The 17602-nt window shown below is 39.0% G+C and overlaps 1 protein-coding gene across 6 annotated transcripts in view; it reads right to left on the reverse strand.

The window, feature by feature from the left end:
* Positions 1-17602, reverse strand: part of WDR35 (WD repeat domain 35) — a 49176-nt gene that overhangs the window by 10585 nt on the left and 20989 nt on the right. For all 6 annotated transcript variants that reach the window (XM_055714290.1, XM_055714289.1, XM_055714286.1 and 3 more), the window contains 8 exons: positions 13793-13937; positions 9342-9411; positions 8558-8611; positions 6668-6777; positions 4899-5109; positions 4242-4322; positions 3972-4108; positions 1063-1266 (listed from right to left, as the gene is read on the reverse strand). In XM_055714290.1, coding sequence (XP_055570265.1) covers positions 1063-1266; positions 3972-4108; positions 4242-4322; positions 4899-5109; positions 6668-6777; positions 8558-8611; positions 9342-9411; positions 13793-13937 — 1012 coding nt within the window. The remainder of the gene's footprint in view (positions 1-1062; positions 1267-3971; positions 4109-4241; positions 4323-4898; positions 5110-6667; positions 6778-8557; positions 8612-9341; positions 9412-13792; positions 13938-17602) is intronic.

Here is a 17602-nt window from a genome sequence, read left to right on the forward strand (position 1 = left end):
GAGAATAACATGCTCTACTGTTCAAGAAACCAGTAAAAAATAAAATAGGAACTCTGACTTCGGCAACCCTACAGTGGTCAAATTTCTCTTCAGCATGTGGAAAAGAATATGCCATATCTACAAAAAAAAAAAAAAAAAAAATCAGTGTTGCAGTGTGACTGAAGCACTTACAAGGCAGTCCACCTCTACAAACTGGCATAATCCCATTGGCTAGTTAATTATGTGCAAGAAAGTTTTCCATTACCAAGCACTAACAGGCATCCTTCCCCAGCTCCTGCCTTCCCCCACCCCCCCTTACTGAGGAAGAGGAAGGTTCGTCATTCTTACAGCATGAAAGAGGAAATATTTTTTTCTCCATCACTCCGTACTTTTTTTCATGGCTTCTTTAATCAAAGCTTAGAAGTTTCACATGTGCATAAGTGATACACGCTTCTCTATGTTTGACCACCACCTACAGGCCACATCGTACAACTGCCGCTTAGTATTTCTTGTCCTTTTTCAGTAGACAGTGCTCTAGCTAATTACTTAGTATTAATTTATATTTCCCAGTAATACTGTTAATTTTACTTTTAATTTTTTTTAATTTTTACTTTTTTTTAATTCCTGAACAAAAATTGGTCCAGAATTTAAGCCAGAGTCCTTTCTGTTTCTCCAGAGATCACCATTCATTAAACACACTGTTGTTTGTATATGTAATTGGAAAGAACACATACTTGGCTACGAGCTAAAAGCAACAGTACATAAATTAAACGCTTGTTAAGATTATTTGTATTTTTGGAATCTCGGTTGAAATACTGACAAAATACTTGCAAGAAAAATATTTATGAAACACAGCACTACCTAGAGCAGCTGAGGTGTTGCAATCAGTATGGAATGCACCGATTTACATACAGAATTGGTTATCTATGGATATAACAAAATTCTCTCTATATGATGTTCTTCTGTCTTCCAGAAACTGATAAAAAGTCTTCAGTGCTAAAACAGCCACTCTTTATTAAGGCAAGCAGGGTTTTTTTCAGACTTTTTTCTTTATTTGCTGCTGAGATAACTACATGCAATTACCTTCTGTCCATATCCAGATACATTCTTTCAGCTTCTTCGAATCTGCTAAAATAGGCTGCCACTTCTGCTTGCTTCATTGACTTGCTCTGCAGGTTGCCTAGACGCTTCACAAATTTAATACCTTGATAATCTTTGCATCGTACAAAAGCTTGTTCAGCAGTCTGCAGATCCAGCTTCTGAAGAGCAGCTTCAGCCAGGAGACGCCTGTATGAAAAACAAACATAACAGATGGAAAAGTAGCTATAAATTAAATTAAATTAGGATCCATTTAACTAGTAATTATTTAAAGAAGACATTCAAGTTACTGTGATTGTATTTTTTACTAACTAATCTTAATTCAGTTGTATGTTTATCCACAGTATGTTCTGTGATCTATCCAGTACAGGCTCAGTGACAGATGTTCAAATAACTGATAATATTATTTTGTTCAGCTGTAAAAATGGACACTGGCTTGGAAGGAACTGGCAGGGCTTGAGTATTACCATTGTCCTACATAAAATGTCTGGCTGGCCTCAATGCAATCCCATTTAGGTATTTCTACCTATACATATATCATAACTTTAAGCCTTGATGGCAACCTCAGTCTGAAGGCCTCCAACTAAACTGGCCATGAAGAATAAATTATCCTTCTCATGCATCTGGATGTTCCTTGTCCAGTTAGGACAGCAGACTGGGAAACCTTGTACTGGTACTGCCCCAGTGGCTAGTTCTGCAAACAGAATTTCAACCTTCAGGCCAACCTATGTCGATCAGGTGCTTGAATGTACTCTAGAATTTTATGCAAAAATAAGGCTAGGTAAATGTAGACTGGCTGATTGACACTGTGAAACAAAGTTAGCGCAGTAGAGCTCTGACAAAACCAATAATATTATCACTGTATTCAGTGCCCTAAGCCATACTTAGGCAGTATCAACTCAGTATTTTTTGAATCAGTTTGAGGTTAGTATCACTTCAACTCAGGTGCTCGTCACTGACATCAATGAAACCAAGAGAAAAACAGTACGGTAAATTCAATTGATCTGCAACATACATCATCCTCTTTGTTGCATTCTAGCAGTAAGGGCACTGTCCTGTTCTGATCTAGAATATATTTGCTTTATATCCAACACTTTTAATCCATCTCTTCTGTATCAATGTGACACATCATATATTTCCTTGCATAATGAAAATTAAGTTCATGGCAATTTTGGAGCAAGGTGAACATTTGATACATATTTTGTGATTTTACAATATAAAACTTTTCCAAGGTGCAGACTTTCAAAACTAATAGTCATTTTGTATTTAATAGATGGTATTAGTAAAGAGCATGAACAACTTCAACACTCCAAAACCCTTCAGATAGTTCAGGACATAGTAAAAATGAAGACTTGCAAAATTAACATTTTACTCTACATACTCAAACTAATAAAACTACAGTACTATTACAGAAACTTTCAACATGTAGCTATCACATCCCGGGTTTCAGAATGTACGTTCTGGAGACAAAAGCACAACTCAATAGGAAGGAATGCTTTTTGGCACAAACTTTTAAAGCAAGTTGTGTTGGCCAGTCTTTCAGCAATTCTAAATTCCCCTTTGAACTGTCAGAATTAACAGAGAACTCTCACCACACCTTGATGCAAGCCAAACGTCTAACACAAAGAAATCCATTAGCTTCAAAACAGCCAAAATTACTAAAGAAAGGTACAGATAAAGAAATAATCTCCAGAGAGTTAAAGAGAATTGGCATCATTCAACAAGTAACTTGTCAATGGAGTTTTAGTTTCTGCTACTGACTTCTCATTAAATTGTCTACTGAGGCATTTACTCTTCCAGCCCTTACAACACAGGATATTAAATAGATTTCCAGAACTCCTGTTTTCACAGGTTTACTCTTGCATGTTTGCTGTGCAGGCTTTTCAGGTTTAGTTTAATAGCTGAGTGCATGTTATGTTTAGTTTAACCAAACCAACATCTCCTTTTCTCAGATTACTTCTAAGAGGCTGCATCATAACATGATTGACATACCCAGACCTTCTCATTCCTGTCCTCCATAGCCTGTCCAAAATGCTACAAGGTTAATCAGCTGCTCTTATTATCATTCTAATGCATTCCCTTTACTGGGTTTTAAGCTCTTCATTATTAAGGTTCAATATAAAATACCTAAATAAATAAACACCTTCTCAACTTCTGACTATTTGAATTTTGATTTACACCAAAAGTTAGCTTTCTGCCAGCTTTTTAATTTCCTTTAGATTCACCCTAAAAGCATGGAGATTTGTTTTGGGGCTCATATAGCATAGAGCAAAAAGGTATCCTGAGTCTGCACTTTATACCAAATTACCATGGCACACAGCAAGTTTACATTCTAGGTAGTACAACATTTATAAAATTATAAGAGTTCCAATTTAAGAGCAGCCCACTTTTTTGGGTTCAAGAACTAGAAGCCTGGGGAAGAACTGGTCCCAAGTTCTTTTTTTCAGATGGCTGCTGAGGAGTCTTGAACACTTGCTCAGCATCTCCTGAAACATGAATTCTCAAATGCTTAGGAACAAAACCCACATCATCTTGCATTCGGGAAATCGTACTGCCACACAGCTTGAAACTGCCCAAACACACCAATTGAAAAAGAGGTGGGAAGCCAGGCTAGCCGGGGACTGCAAGGCTCTTTGGGCCTTCCCTCAACACTGTAAACTCCTTTGGATGTGATTCAGTCCAGTGAAGAGACATGCTCAGTTAGAACAGCAGCCCTTCAGACTGCAGTTGAGCATGGTTACCTTTTTTTTTTTTCTTTTTCCTGAATGATTCTGTTTAAAGCGTATCCTGCTTTTAATTTGAGGTTTTGTACTTTAATACTAGGTCTATCTGAACAGGAAAAGAATACAAAAGAACACAGATTTAAACAAAGTTGGCTTATAAAGAGATCTTACCAGAGTCTGGGATGTGGATTGTCTTCTATGAACTGGGAAGATTCCTCAATGCCAACTTTTTCAATCAGTGCTCGACTGTCTCGTAATGACCGAATCTCAAAATTGAGGATGTAATCTTTGTTAGGATGTTCAGGATTCTAACATAATGGATAAAGAAACATAATTTTATTCCACGTCACCTTTATTTTCACTCAACATAATAAATATCTACATTCAAATCATTAAGACTGACACCAACTTTTCCTACAAAAAAAAATTAGTTATACTTACCTTTAATATTTCATCCAGAAGAACAGATTTGATTTCTAAATCTTCAAAATTGCAAATATATCCAGAAGTTTGTATAGGTTCCTTGAAGTTAAATAAGTTACAAAGGAATTAACTTGTATTCTGCCTGATTAAATCCTAACAAAATCTGTTAGGTATACATAAAAAGACTTTCTTCTTCTCCAAACTAGACTTTAATTGCATTTCCAACAGGAAACAAATATTAAAAATCATTAACATTGCCAATTCCATATACACAGTCATAACTAAAAAATTTCATGTTTTCTGTAACTAAATTATGAGAGATAAAAGGAACACTGGCCAATATTTAGATTCAGCTGAACTGTTTTACAAATACCTTTACTGAAACTGTGTCTCTGTTTTCCAAAGTATACAAAAAAATATGCTCCTGAAAATATATCACATATTTAAGAAAAATACGACAGCACTTTTATCTTTCCAGGACTGATAGTTCATTTTACTTATTTGTTCCTAAACAACATTCCCACACTAGAGTTGACAAAATTTTGAGATTTCCAGAAGCAGATTTATTCATATAAAGACCTAACTAACTGAACAAAAAGCACAAGAATAATACTATTCAACATTAACTTATGAGCAAATTTGTAAAATGACTAATTTACATATGTTAATATTTACCTCTGGATCCAAGTTTCTGAAAACATACATTCTTGTTTTCTCCATCATTGCAAACAAATCTGGGTTATCTTTGGCCCATTTCATATCCCAGACATCTTTGCGTTCCAGTTTCAGCGGCTCACCTATCACTTGCTGTCCTGTACTGTCCACTACCCGTGCATCCAAGTCAAAGAAAGTCAAAACACCTGAAAGGTCTATGACAGCAACACGACTACAAAAAAAAAAAAAAAAAAAAAGGAAGAAAAAATAAGACAGCTAAGTAATATTATTCAAGGTTGTAAACCTGAAATCGTTCCCTAAATTGGCACACTCAGGACAAATTTCCCCTCTCATCTAATACTAGTATTATTCCATAGATGCAGTGAGATGCATGTGATTTTCATTTATCTGCACAGCAAAAAGAGACCAGAGACATGGAAATAAGTTTTTTATCTGCTCATACAGGACTTGGCCCTGGCAAAGGGTCTGAACTATGCCCATTTTTCATCCATCATTTTGAAGATCCTTAGTACTTCAAATATCAAGCTGAGTAAATTGCAGGTTCTGCCCCTCATCAAACTTTTCTTGACAGAGCCTAAAATTACCAATCAAACAGAATTGTTTTTTATTATTTACTAGAGGAAAATAAAGCAGATTCTTGAATTAAAGAGGCAGTGCAGTGGATGCAGGCTGTTAATATCTAAAACAGGATATCCTGTTTTTCTGCAAAGGGTATTCTTTAGGTTTTTTCCAGACAATATGAAGTATAATCCAATTACTCTTTGAAGTAATTGAAAACACGGGAAAAATATAATTTCTAAAGGTTTACATACGAAAATTTTGAGTTACATTGGTGTTCAGTGAATCACAGTAGCCTGTATTTACTACGATGCCATTTTAAAAGCATTTCTAAATATTGAAAGGTATTTAAACACCCTTAATCCCTATTAAATTTTCAAAAGCAATTTAGAAAATTAACTTCAAAATGCTTAGGGATCTGAGCCTTTTTCACTAGCACAAAGTCATTTAGGAAGGAAACAGCTTGGATTCAAAACCAAATTAATGTGGCTCTGACTAAACCACACTAAAGTGAAGCAATCTATTTTTGGTATATACCTAAAAAGGTGAGTGATCTACACATGCATTATGAATTTCATTTGACATTTTTAATCACTTCAAAATAATTTTATAATGCCTTAGAAATCCTCTTTAATCAGTATATTTTTGCATTTTCTGCCAAGACTCTTGTGCTTTTTCTTGAAAAAAAAAAAGAGCTGTTGAGTAGAAAACAACTTCAGTATTGGCACAGCTGAAGCTTAGGGAAACCAGTCTTGCCAGAAGCATTGCCACCAGCTACAGCTTGTAACAATGGAAAAGTAACATGGGATGAACAAAGGCATTAGAAGGTCACAGGAATAGAAAGAAGGCTTAGAGATGTTATGATATAATTTTTTGGTTCATGTCACAGCCACAGGAAGCTTACGTTTGGTTCACGTAATAAAACAAAGATACTTTCATATATATGTTTCCTTAAACTTCCCATACAGACTCTGAAGAGTTTAAAACATAAAGAGGGCTTTACTAACACAGTCTCTCAGAGCAATCTGATGACTGGCCAGATTTAATTAATTAGTAACAAATAAATAGTTAAGCAACCATTAACAACAACTAGAATAAATAGTTTATATTAAAATTATTATAGAATCATAGAATTCATCGAATTAGTATTGTCACAAATTGTAGTGGTTTAAAAATCTGATACTTGCATTAAAAGCAAATCCATAACTTACCTGGAGTTGCAGTTCAAAGACAGCTGATATGCACGACAGTTTAGGGTATACTTCTGTACTATACTAACGCTAGGAAGACTGTATCTCTGAATCGTGCCAGATTCTCTTGCCTAGAGAAAAAGCAATGCTTGCTTTAGAAAGGTTTTATGTCTATGCTGTTCTAGACAAAGAAGTTTTTGCGTAAGTGACAGAGCAGGAGTGGAAAGAAGGAATGTCATCACCCTAAAAGTTCCAAATTCAACTGTTTACACAAGATACTTTAAGATGCTACAATTAAAATCCCTGATTTGAGCAGATTTGTAAAAATGAGCAGCCATAGTCCACATACAGCCCACAGAACAGTTTCAGAAGCCAAACAACTCCCCATGAACCTTCAGACATAATCTACATAACAAAAACAGATCAGTAAAAAGATCCTTGTCCCACACTGGTAAAACTGCTCAGACAGTTCCATATGACAGTATCAGCTCAGGTCTGAAAGCAGTACAGCTGTGTTCATGTAGTGTTGTCTGTGTGCTGCAAACTCTCACCAATTACTTCAAGACCTGAGCTAGCTTTAAAAGTAAATGCTGTAAAATATACTGGTTATTCAAAGGCTTCAGCAACAGCAAACAGATCTAAGTACCAATGTGGTTTATTTTGCCGAATGGCACACTCCTGCCTTATGCTCAAGACACTATCAAGACACAGTCTAAAATTAGTTTGACATCCCTGGACTGAAATGATCACTGCCACTATTTTCTCATGGTGTTTCTGTAGACCAAACAACAGATCCAGTTTGCTTTACCTACTGTTTAACCCTTATCCTGGAAACGAGTTCATATTAAACTTTAAGGTAATCCAAACTCTGTTGCTTTTTTTTTTCCTCCCCAAAGCCATCCCTAAGATCCTCAGCATAAATCACACCTTTCATCTTTGGCTTTTTCACAACTGTATACCCTATAAACTGAAAAGCAGATTTGGTCAGAAGTGTTAGAAAATCTGTAATATGCATTCAGCTTCAGCACATTTACCCAGATCTGGTCCCAAAGGCGTTTCCTCTCATTCCTTTCCTTTTAACCAAACTCACTGATTAATTATTCTCTTAACTTCATTTTTCTGATTTTTCAAGCACAAAGAGAATTCTATAGTCACCTACTAACCATCACCCTTTTTTCTTTCATATTTTCTCCCCATGACCCACTGATTTCGTAAAACCCAGCCAAAAGATGTTAAAAAAAAAAAAAAGTCACTGGAGCAGAAACATGGGAAAACAAACGTTCAAGATCTTTCTTGGGAAGGTGGATGAAATGAATACACAGTGCTCTTTTTCCATCTTTGTTCTGCTCTGCTAGTTTGTTTTAAAGCTGACCCATATTCATCTAGTTCATCTAGTGAGATCACTTTTCAGATTGGAAAAAAAAAAATGCACCTGGTCTTTGGCATGATACGATACCTCATACATAATACGTATGTATAATCCATACATTTTTTATATATATATATATATCATACTACAAACATGATATTATCTATCACCATATGTTATACCATTAATATGTAAATAGACAAACTTTGTAAATCTGTGTGCACTTACATACAGCCCAGAAAAGAATTCTGTAATCTGAGTTCTGGGAAGTAAGTCCTGACCTGGACTTCATTAAACCCTATGTCTAAGTATTAACTCAGGCAACTAGTCTGTACTTAAATTGTAAGCACTTGGTGAACCAGGTCTCCTAAAAAAGAGTCCAGGTTAATGGAAGTTCTTTGAGGACGTGTAGAAAGAGATTTCATCTGTGTAAGGTCTGAATTTAGACATGCTTTGAAATTATGACTACTTATGAATATATTGCAGAAAAATCTCCTGCCTACAAGCACAAGAGGCAGTTAGGAGTTAATCATGTAACTTACCACAAGTAGTAACTTATCAGATGCTGTTATTGCACAAATTGGATCTCTTGTTCCCTGAAAGTATACAAGTGATATCAGTATCAGTTTTAATGCAACAGTAAGAATGTACTGCTAAAAAAAGAAGTTTTATTTAAATATACAAGAATGTTGCCAAGCATCCACATGAAAAGGGGCTATATAACCTTGTCAGTATACAGTATATGGATGGTTTATGATATTAGTAGCCTTTGATATGGGAATCATGATGACAGCAACTTTCTTCTCCTGCTCCTCCTCCAGAAAAATAAGAAACCCAAAATATAACAGGTGTTTAACAGAAAACACAAGGTAGCAACCATCCCTGACTCGTGAGGCTTGCAATTGATTTCAGGTACAGTGGTAAGCACAAAAGCAAGCACACACACACTCAAAAGTGAAAAAGGCTGATAATACTAGAAAAGATTATAAGGGTTACTGAGTTTCAATAGGCTTATACTTTGTTGAAGTAATGGGAGCTGCTTCTCACCAAGATAGCAGGTATCTACATACTGGACCCCAGCATATACTTTTTCTATGTTCCCTGCGGTTTGGTGTGTACTTCCAGTAATACATAATGACACAGTAACAACGCACTAACAAAAGGGAAGAAAAATAACACTTATGTCCAAAAGGTAGAACTAAAGGAAAGTTTAACTATGACCACTTCTACTAATGAAAATCTATGAACATAAATAAACCAATGCTAACTACTTTTCTTTCAAGCTACTAGGGATGCCACAATAAACTAGTTCAAAACATCACTCACTTCAATAGCTCTGCTGTAATCAAGGCGTCCATCTGCGGATCCTGAAGAGGCATCATCAATATGATAAATCCTGTAGAAAAGGAAAGTTAGAATGAAAAGCGAGTCCAAAGAAAGGATCATTTTTGATAGAATATAGGTATTTTCAATCCTTGGAGAAGAAAACATTGCAATTGGAAAAGAGAATAAAAGCTACGTCTGTTCTTATGTTCCAGTAGTATCCCCTTTGACAACCCTGGTTTATACTGATATATAGTACCTTCTTTTACTGTTACAGCCCGTATGCCAAGTCCACCACTAAACCATGTCCCTAACCACTGCATTTTTTTTAAACACCTCCAGGGATGGCGATTCCACCACCTCCCTGGGCAGCCTGTGGGCAGCCTGTTCCAATGTTTGACAACCCTTTTGGTGAAGACATTTTTCCTACTATCCAATCTATGCCATGATCAGCCAGAGTCTCCAGGAGAATGCTGTGGGAGATGGTGTCAAAGGCTTTACTAAGATCCAGGAAGACAACATCCACAGCCTTTCCCTCATCCACTAAGTGGGTCATCTTGTCATAGAAGGAGATCAGGTTCATCAAGCAGGACCTGTCTCTCACAAACCCAGGCTGGCTGGGCCTGATCACCCAGTTATCCCACACAAGCTGCATTGATGGTGCTCGGGATGAGCTGCTCCATAACCTTCCCTGGCACTGAGGTCAGGCTGACAGGCCTGTAGTTCCCTGGATCCTCCATCCTGCCCTTCTTGTAGGTGGGCATCACACTGGCTAACCTCCAGTCTGCTGGGACCTCCCCAGTTTGCCAGGACTATTGATAAATGATGGAGAGTGGCTTGGCAAGCTCCTCTGCCAACTCCCTCAGCACCCTCGGGTGGATCCCATCCAGCCCCATAGACTTGTGCATGTCTAAGTGGAGCAGCAGGTCACTGACCGTTTCCTCCTGGGCTGTGGGGACTTTATTCTGCTCCTCCTCATCCCTGTGTTCCAGCTCGGGGGGCTGAGTACCCAGAGGGAAGCTGGTCTTGCTATCAAAGACCGAGGCAAAGGAAGCATTGAGTACCTCAGCCTTTTCCTCATCCTTTGTGGCAATGTTCCCCATCACATCCAATAAAGGATGTGGATTATCCTTGGCCCTCCTTTTGTTTCTAATGCATTTGTAAAAACATTTTTTGTTATCTTTCATGGCAGTGGCCAGCCTGAGTCCTAGCTGGGCTTTCACCTCTCTAATTTTCACCCTGCATAACCTTGTGACATCTTTATAGTCCTCCAGAGTTGGCTGCCCCTTCTTCCAAAGGTGGTAAACTCTCCTTTTTTACCCCAAGTTCCAGCCAAATCTCTCTGTTCGGCCAGGCCAGCCTTCTCCCCCACTGGCTCATTTTCCAGCACATGGGGACAGCCTGCTCCTGTACCTTTAAGACTTCCTTCTTGAAGAAGGTCCAGCCTTCCTGGTCCTCTTGGCCCTTCAGAATTGTCTCCCAAGGCACTGTCAACCAGGCTCTCAAACAGGCCAAAGTCAGCCCTCCACAATTCCAACGCAGTGGTTCTGCAGACCCCCGTCCTTCCTTCCGAGAGCTGAAAAATCTGTTATCTCATGATTGCCATGCCCAAGATGTCCTCCAACCACCACATCACCCACCAGTCCTTCCCTGTTTGCAAACAGCAGGTCCAGCGGGGCATCTCCCCAGGTTGGCTCACTGACCAGCTGTGTCAGGCTGCTATCTTATGCTCCAGCAACTTCCTAGACCGTTTCCTCTCTGCTGTGTTATATTTCCAGTAGACATCTGGTAGGCTGAAGTCCCCCAGGAGAACAAGGGTTAGTGATCTTGAGACTTCTCCCAGCTGCTTGTAGAATGTTTCATCTGCCTTGTTGTCCTGGCTGGGTGGTCTATAACTGACTTCCACCAGGATACCCACCTTGTGGGCCCTCCCCCCGGTTCTTACCCTTAAACACTCAACCCTACTGTCACCATCATTGAGCTCTGGGCAGTTGAAACACTCCCTGACATACAGAGATACTCCACCGCCTCTCCCTCCTTGCCTATCCCTTCCAAAGAGTTTGTAGCCATCCATTGCATTACTCCAGTCATGCGAGTTATCCCACCATGTTTCCGTGATGGCAATCATGTCACAGCCTTCCTGCTGTATTATGGCTTCCAGCTCCTCCTGTTTGTTGTCCATGCTTCAGGCATTGGCATAGATGCACTTCAGCTGTGCTATTGATCTCACCTCCAACCCTGGCATGCTGCCCCCAGGCTCATCTCTAACAAGCTTGGTTTTATTCCCTTCCCCCTCAAATTTAGTGTAAAGCTCTCTGTGAGCCCTGCTAACTCCTGACCTAGAATGTTTTCCCACTTTAAGACATGTAAACCCCACTTGTTGCCATGTAAATTGACCCACGATCAAAAAGACTAAATTTAGCCATTGACAACAAGCCTGGAGCCAGGTATTGATCTGTGTGATCTTCTGATTACACACCCCATTGTTCCCTGCAACTGCCAGGATAGAGGAAAACACTGCTTGTGCTCCTGATCTCTCAACCAGTCATCCCAAAACCCTGACATCTATCTTGATTGCCCTCAGACTTGTTGTTTGGACTTCACTGCCGACTTGAAAGACCCATGATGGGTAGTAATCAGAGGGCCACACCAGACAAGGGAGTTTTCTAGTGACAGTCCTTACCCGCCCCGAGGAGGCAGCAGGCTTCCCTATGGGTTGGATCTGGTTGGCATATTGGGCTCCCCTTCCTCTCAGAGCAGTTGCCAATGACAACCACCACTCTCTTCTTTCTAGCAGAGCTGGTCATGGTGTGTGGGGTTGACTGTCCCTAGGTAATTCCTCCTACGTGGACAGGCTTTCATCCACATTATCATTTTCCTGGCCTTCAGCTTCCAGAGCCACTGGTATGGGAAGGTGAATCAGGCCAGGGGGGGTGATCCACCTGCTGCCCCAAGCAGGGGCCTGTTTCCATTCTCCCCATCACTTTAGACCCCTCCCATCTGCCTGGTGGTGAGCAGGTAAGGAAGCCTCCCCTTCTTGTGATGTGTCCATATGGTGCATTTGGCTCAGTGATAGCAGAGAGTGGCTCTACTAGTCTCTCCCTCTCACACTCCCTGATACTCCTTAACCTTTCTATTTCCCCTTTCAGCTCTGCCACCAGGCTGAGCAGACCTTCGTCCCCCCTGGTTGCACCTCACACAGGTGTTATCTCTGCTGCCCTCTGGTAGCAGTGACAGCCTGAGGCCCCCCTGCAGCCCATGACCTGGGCTGCTGCATGGTTACATGGGAGCTCCCGTCTGGGTCATCACATGCCTTCTGGCACTGGCTTTTGGCCGAGTGGAAACCATGGCTGGGTTTCTTCTGCAGGGGTGATGACCACTTCTGAAGCTCACCTTTTTGAGCAGTTAGAGGGATAGCACCCTTCCTGCAAACTGCCCTACGACATAACCTATAAAATTTTATTCTGCAACAAAAAGTTCCTGCAAACCATCAGCTGCCCCAACTGTCTCTTTTCAAACATGCACCTCCATAATTCCTCAGGCCCTTCTCCATACTTATGGAGAGCTTCACCTTGACATCCACAAAACTTACATATTACTGTATTCAATACTTCATCATACCTTCTCTTTTGCCTTAAAAAGCAGCATTAGGAAAGATTTTAGAATACTAAAACCCCCTAGTTTATGTTGAATTACAAGTATTTAGTTTTTCAGTATTTCTGTCTAATTTACAATCTTGGCAAAGGCTGGGACATTGTAAGTTATTACACCACGTACATATATTTACTCATTATTACGGATATATGGTGGCAGAAGATGGTAGATTCATAGAGAAGCTATAGCATCTTTCTATAAAAGAAAACAAAATAAACAAAAGAAAATTATAACAAAGTTGCAAGCTTGTGGAGGTGACAGGAAAATTAATGCCACTAATGAGTGCCTGGGAAGGAAGTATTTTGGAGGCAAGATGATGTTGACTTTGGCCTGTTTAGTTTGAGAGGATAAAACACCATACAGGATGAGATGTCAAAGATACAATCAGACACAAGTGTACGTAGCAAACTAGCTGGGATTGACTATATCCTTATAGCCATTGACACACAAGAAGCAGTTAAAGTTATCAGAGGGAATATAGCTGCCTAGAAATTAAAAGTACAGAGGAAAAAAAGGAGGGGGCGGGGGAAGCTTCAAGACATACAGCTCTAAGGGAAGCAGGCAGCGAGTAAATGCAGACACTTAACAGGAACTAATCAAAAAAAGTCTACAAGATTTGGATCACACACACATTTGTTATGGAAAAACTATTCTTTAGTATTTAATCTTACAGGCCTAAAAGTCAACAAATCTAAATAAAAAAATGAAAAGACAGAGTTCACATTTTAAGCATAGGAGAATCCATCATTATCAATGACACCAATGCAAAGGAAGAAAAATGACAAAGCCTGAAGACAAACCTTTCCCTGCCTTCTTTTCTGGTCCGTGCTACCTGATTAATTTCCATGGCTGTGAGCTTCTTGGCCACACGGTACTGCCAGATGTAAAACGCTTCTTTTGAAGCTGCTATCACATGTGTTTTGGTCATTGTGACAAACAACGGCCCTGTTATGAAACCCAAATGGTTGTAAAATTAGAGCAGCAAGTATTGGACTGGATGCTGATTTATAAACTTTTTCCCAGGTGCATGAAACCACACCTCTATAGGTTAAAAGCAAAAATCAAACGAAAACAAAAAACACACCACACAACCTAGCAGCAGTTTTCATTAATTGCTAAGAAATTTCACTGGGGCCTTGTTCAGAAGAACAGAGAAATCCTGTAAAGAGTCCTGATTTTAAAATTAACACTTTTGTTCCTATTATTTCAGCAAGTTTCCGTGTGCTAATGCAGAAGACATCAAATACATATAGAAAAATTTTCAAGTTAATGACCAATTCAGGGATATCTCAAATCTCAAGATGATCTATAAAGTACCCCCATATCTGACATATTTGTAATTATTCAAATACAAGGAAGAACTCAAAAGTTGACGGTCTAGAAGAGTTTCTCTGATTGGTGCCACTTAGGAACAGTTAAGAAATTTTGAGTTAGAGAAGACCTAGACATGCTGTTGGTATCTTAAGGAATTGTTATTTGGCCCAGCTATTATCTGCATGGCAGCAAATTAAATACATAGCAAAGCATGCACTTAGTCTTACTTCTTTGCATCCAAAGATCAGTGTAGGAAGGCAGGAAATTGTCTTTACTTTAGCCCTAAGTCAATTTAGAATACGCAGGTAAATTGGGTATCTTGTTCCAGCTGTCAATGTTCGGTGAACAAAGGAAAAAAAGTGTGTATATATATATATATGCACTCAAACCATTACATTATTCTTTGTGATACACTCTCTTGAATGTATTATGGCCTTTTGACAATTCTTTGTTTCAACTTTCTGAAAACCAGTGAACACATAAAAAGGCATAGAAAAATGTAGAAACCTATCAATTAAATCCCTCAATATCTTCAAATTCTACAAGTAAACCAGTACACTACCAGACAAAACAGGGAAATTCAAAAGAATTGTGTATCTCAGCCTGTTAGTGAAACATTGAGTCATACATATAACATGCTGTGCGCACAAAATCTAATTATTTTACAGTGAATCTCAATTTTTTCTGTATTTTAACACAGAACAGAACTCTGGAGGGAGCTATAAGCCTGCCATAAAGAAGAGCAGGGCTACGAGAGACAGACGGGAAGATTGGTTGAACAGATTTCATTTCTTTGAAACCAAGAGGATTACATAAGCTACCCAATGGCTGTATTATAATTTTTAGTATAAATGTAAATACCCTGTAAGAAGGCTTAGTGATGATGCTTAACATGTAAACAACTGTATTGCTCACATTATATACAACTCAGTATATTTTATATAATCACAATCATTTCAATAATTAGTCACATAGAACTGAAGGATACAGTCTCCCATTTCATTAACAGCATTAAACAAATCTATGTATTTCCTGTTTCTTTTATTACCTTGCAGCTGTACATGCCATAATAATCCACCCTTTTATCCTTTAAAAATGAAACATGAGAATCTCCTGACCTGTGAGGGAATAAGATTTCCTCTTGCTCAAATCACTAGATTTTAGTACTAAGCCTCACATTTGGACTCAGCTTAGTCAGCGTTTAAACCCTTTAGTCCAAGACAATGCTAAAGCAAGGCCACATCTGAAAGCCATGGGCATTCCTCAGACTCATTAGGTGACTTCCTTTTTGACCTACAGCTTCCATGAAGCCTAAACTTAGTCATTTGTGCACACACTGAAGTACCCCAATCTGGGAAAAAAAGGATGTTCATATAACTTCTGTTGTGATCCAGAAACAAGATGGCAACACATCTATGCTTTATCCAGAGGAATACAATCAATTAGGCATTTTATGAACATGCCTAAGACTTAAACTGATTGTTGCTGTCAAAAAAATCCCACACACCAACCCCTGATACATTTCCTTGGCACTTCTTCTATACCAGCTCTAGCAGTAGCTTGACCACAGAGTAAGTTGGATCAGGTCATTCATTTAACTGGCCTCAAAATTAAATAAATAAAAGATTAGTTTTAGTTGGATTAAAGAGAAAAATCACAAATGCTGGAGAGGGCAGGAATGAGCAGCCAGCATGGAGGGCAGGGCTAAATGATGATTGGATTTAAGCCAAATGTGAAATCGCATGGAAGGGGACACAGAGCATGCAGACACAGTCACCAGGATCAGATCCATTCAAAAACACATCTGGAAGAGCAGCAAGTATATGTGGGAACTGATGCTTTTACAAAATTGCCTATATAGCTTAAACAGTTGCATGAAAGTAGGACATACAGGATTTTTTCTAGAATTGCTTTAGCATTTTATACTGGACAGTTATTAAACAAGCAAACAAAAAATACAAACAAAAAAATCTGTGGAAAAATAAACTAAAATCCAAGTCTAGACTGGAAATTAGGAAGCATTTCTTTACCGAGAGGGTGGTCAGACACTGGAACAGAGAGGTGGTGGATGCCCCAAGCCTGTCAGTGTTTAAGAAGCATTTGAAAAATACGCTTAACTATTGGTCAGCCCTGGCGTGGTCAGGCAGTTGAACTAGATGATCATTGTTAGCTCCCTTCCAACAAAGTATTCTGTTCTATTCCCCTTTCATCTCAGAGCCTTATTCACTGGGCTACACTCTGCTCCTAAAATGCTTTCCTTTTTGACTGTGTAACAGCATAGATTCAACATGAGGACAGGATGCCCCAGCCACTCCAAGTCTGGGCTGTTACTGAGGCAGAGAAGGAAGGAACAGGATTTGTCCTTTCTTGGGAAAGGAAAGGCTCCTTTCAATACCTTCAAGCTAAGATCTAGAATACCTTTCTAGGCAGCTGGTTTAGCTACTTAGTTTCCTTCAGTAAAGGGAGGTACTATCATCTTATACAGTGGCCTTGATTGTAGCAGCAAGTGCAACTCGCTCGGGCATCTGTGCTTTTCCAAGAATTCATGTTCTGACTATTAAGCAAGCAGAAAAAAAAGCACCTTAAGTGAGAAGGAGGCAAGAGATTTGGACACTCCTCTGCTCAGCATTTCTACTGCACAGCAGCTTTCTATGCTAAATACTGACTTCTTAGATTGCCTAGCTCTTCCCACTTATTTTGCAGCTAGCTACCTTCAGTATTAATGTCTTAATACTCAGTTTTCAGACCTTGAAAATATGTTAAACAGGTGACCTTTTAGCAATTACATACTGAAAAAGATTAAACATACCATCCCATCAAAACACCAACAACATGTGAAACAACTGCGCCTTCTAAGTTTTCCCTGGCCTTTTTTTTCTCTTCTCACCTCATTTCTCTTCACTGCTGCTTCATAAAACCTCCTCCCTTAAGGAGAGAAACTTAATTTCTTAAATATCCAGGAATCTCTAATAGCTTTCTGCAGTGTCTGCATTTCATCCACACTCACTCCATCTCACTCCAAAACAGACAGAACACACCTGCTTTCATGTCTAATCTTTACAAAATAGCAGATGGAAAACAAAATCCATGACTATTTTACTTAGCTGCATGAAAAAGCTGAGACACTTTCTAGTATATGAAACAGGATATACAAACACAAGAGAGAAAAGTAATCCCACCTAAATCTGATGGAGAGAAAGCAATCTGACAGACACAAGACTAAACTGTTACTAACAGTCTGTTACAGGCTGTTCCTGAGAAACTGGGACAAACTTTGTCTGATCAATAACATCTAC

The sequence above is a fragment of the Falco cherrug genome, chromosome 6 (assembly GCF_023634085.1).
Source record: "Falco cherrug isolate bFalChe1 chromosome 6, bFalChe1.pri, whole genome shotgun sequence".
Taxonomy (NCBI): Eukaryota; Metazoa; Chordata; class Aves; order Falconiformes; family Falconidae; genus Falco; species Falco cherrug.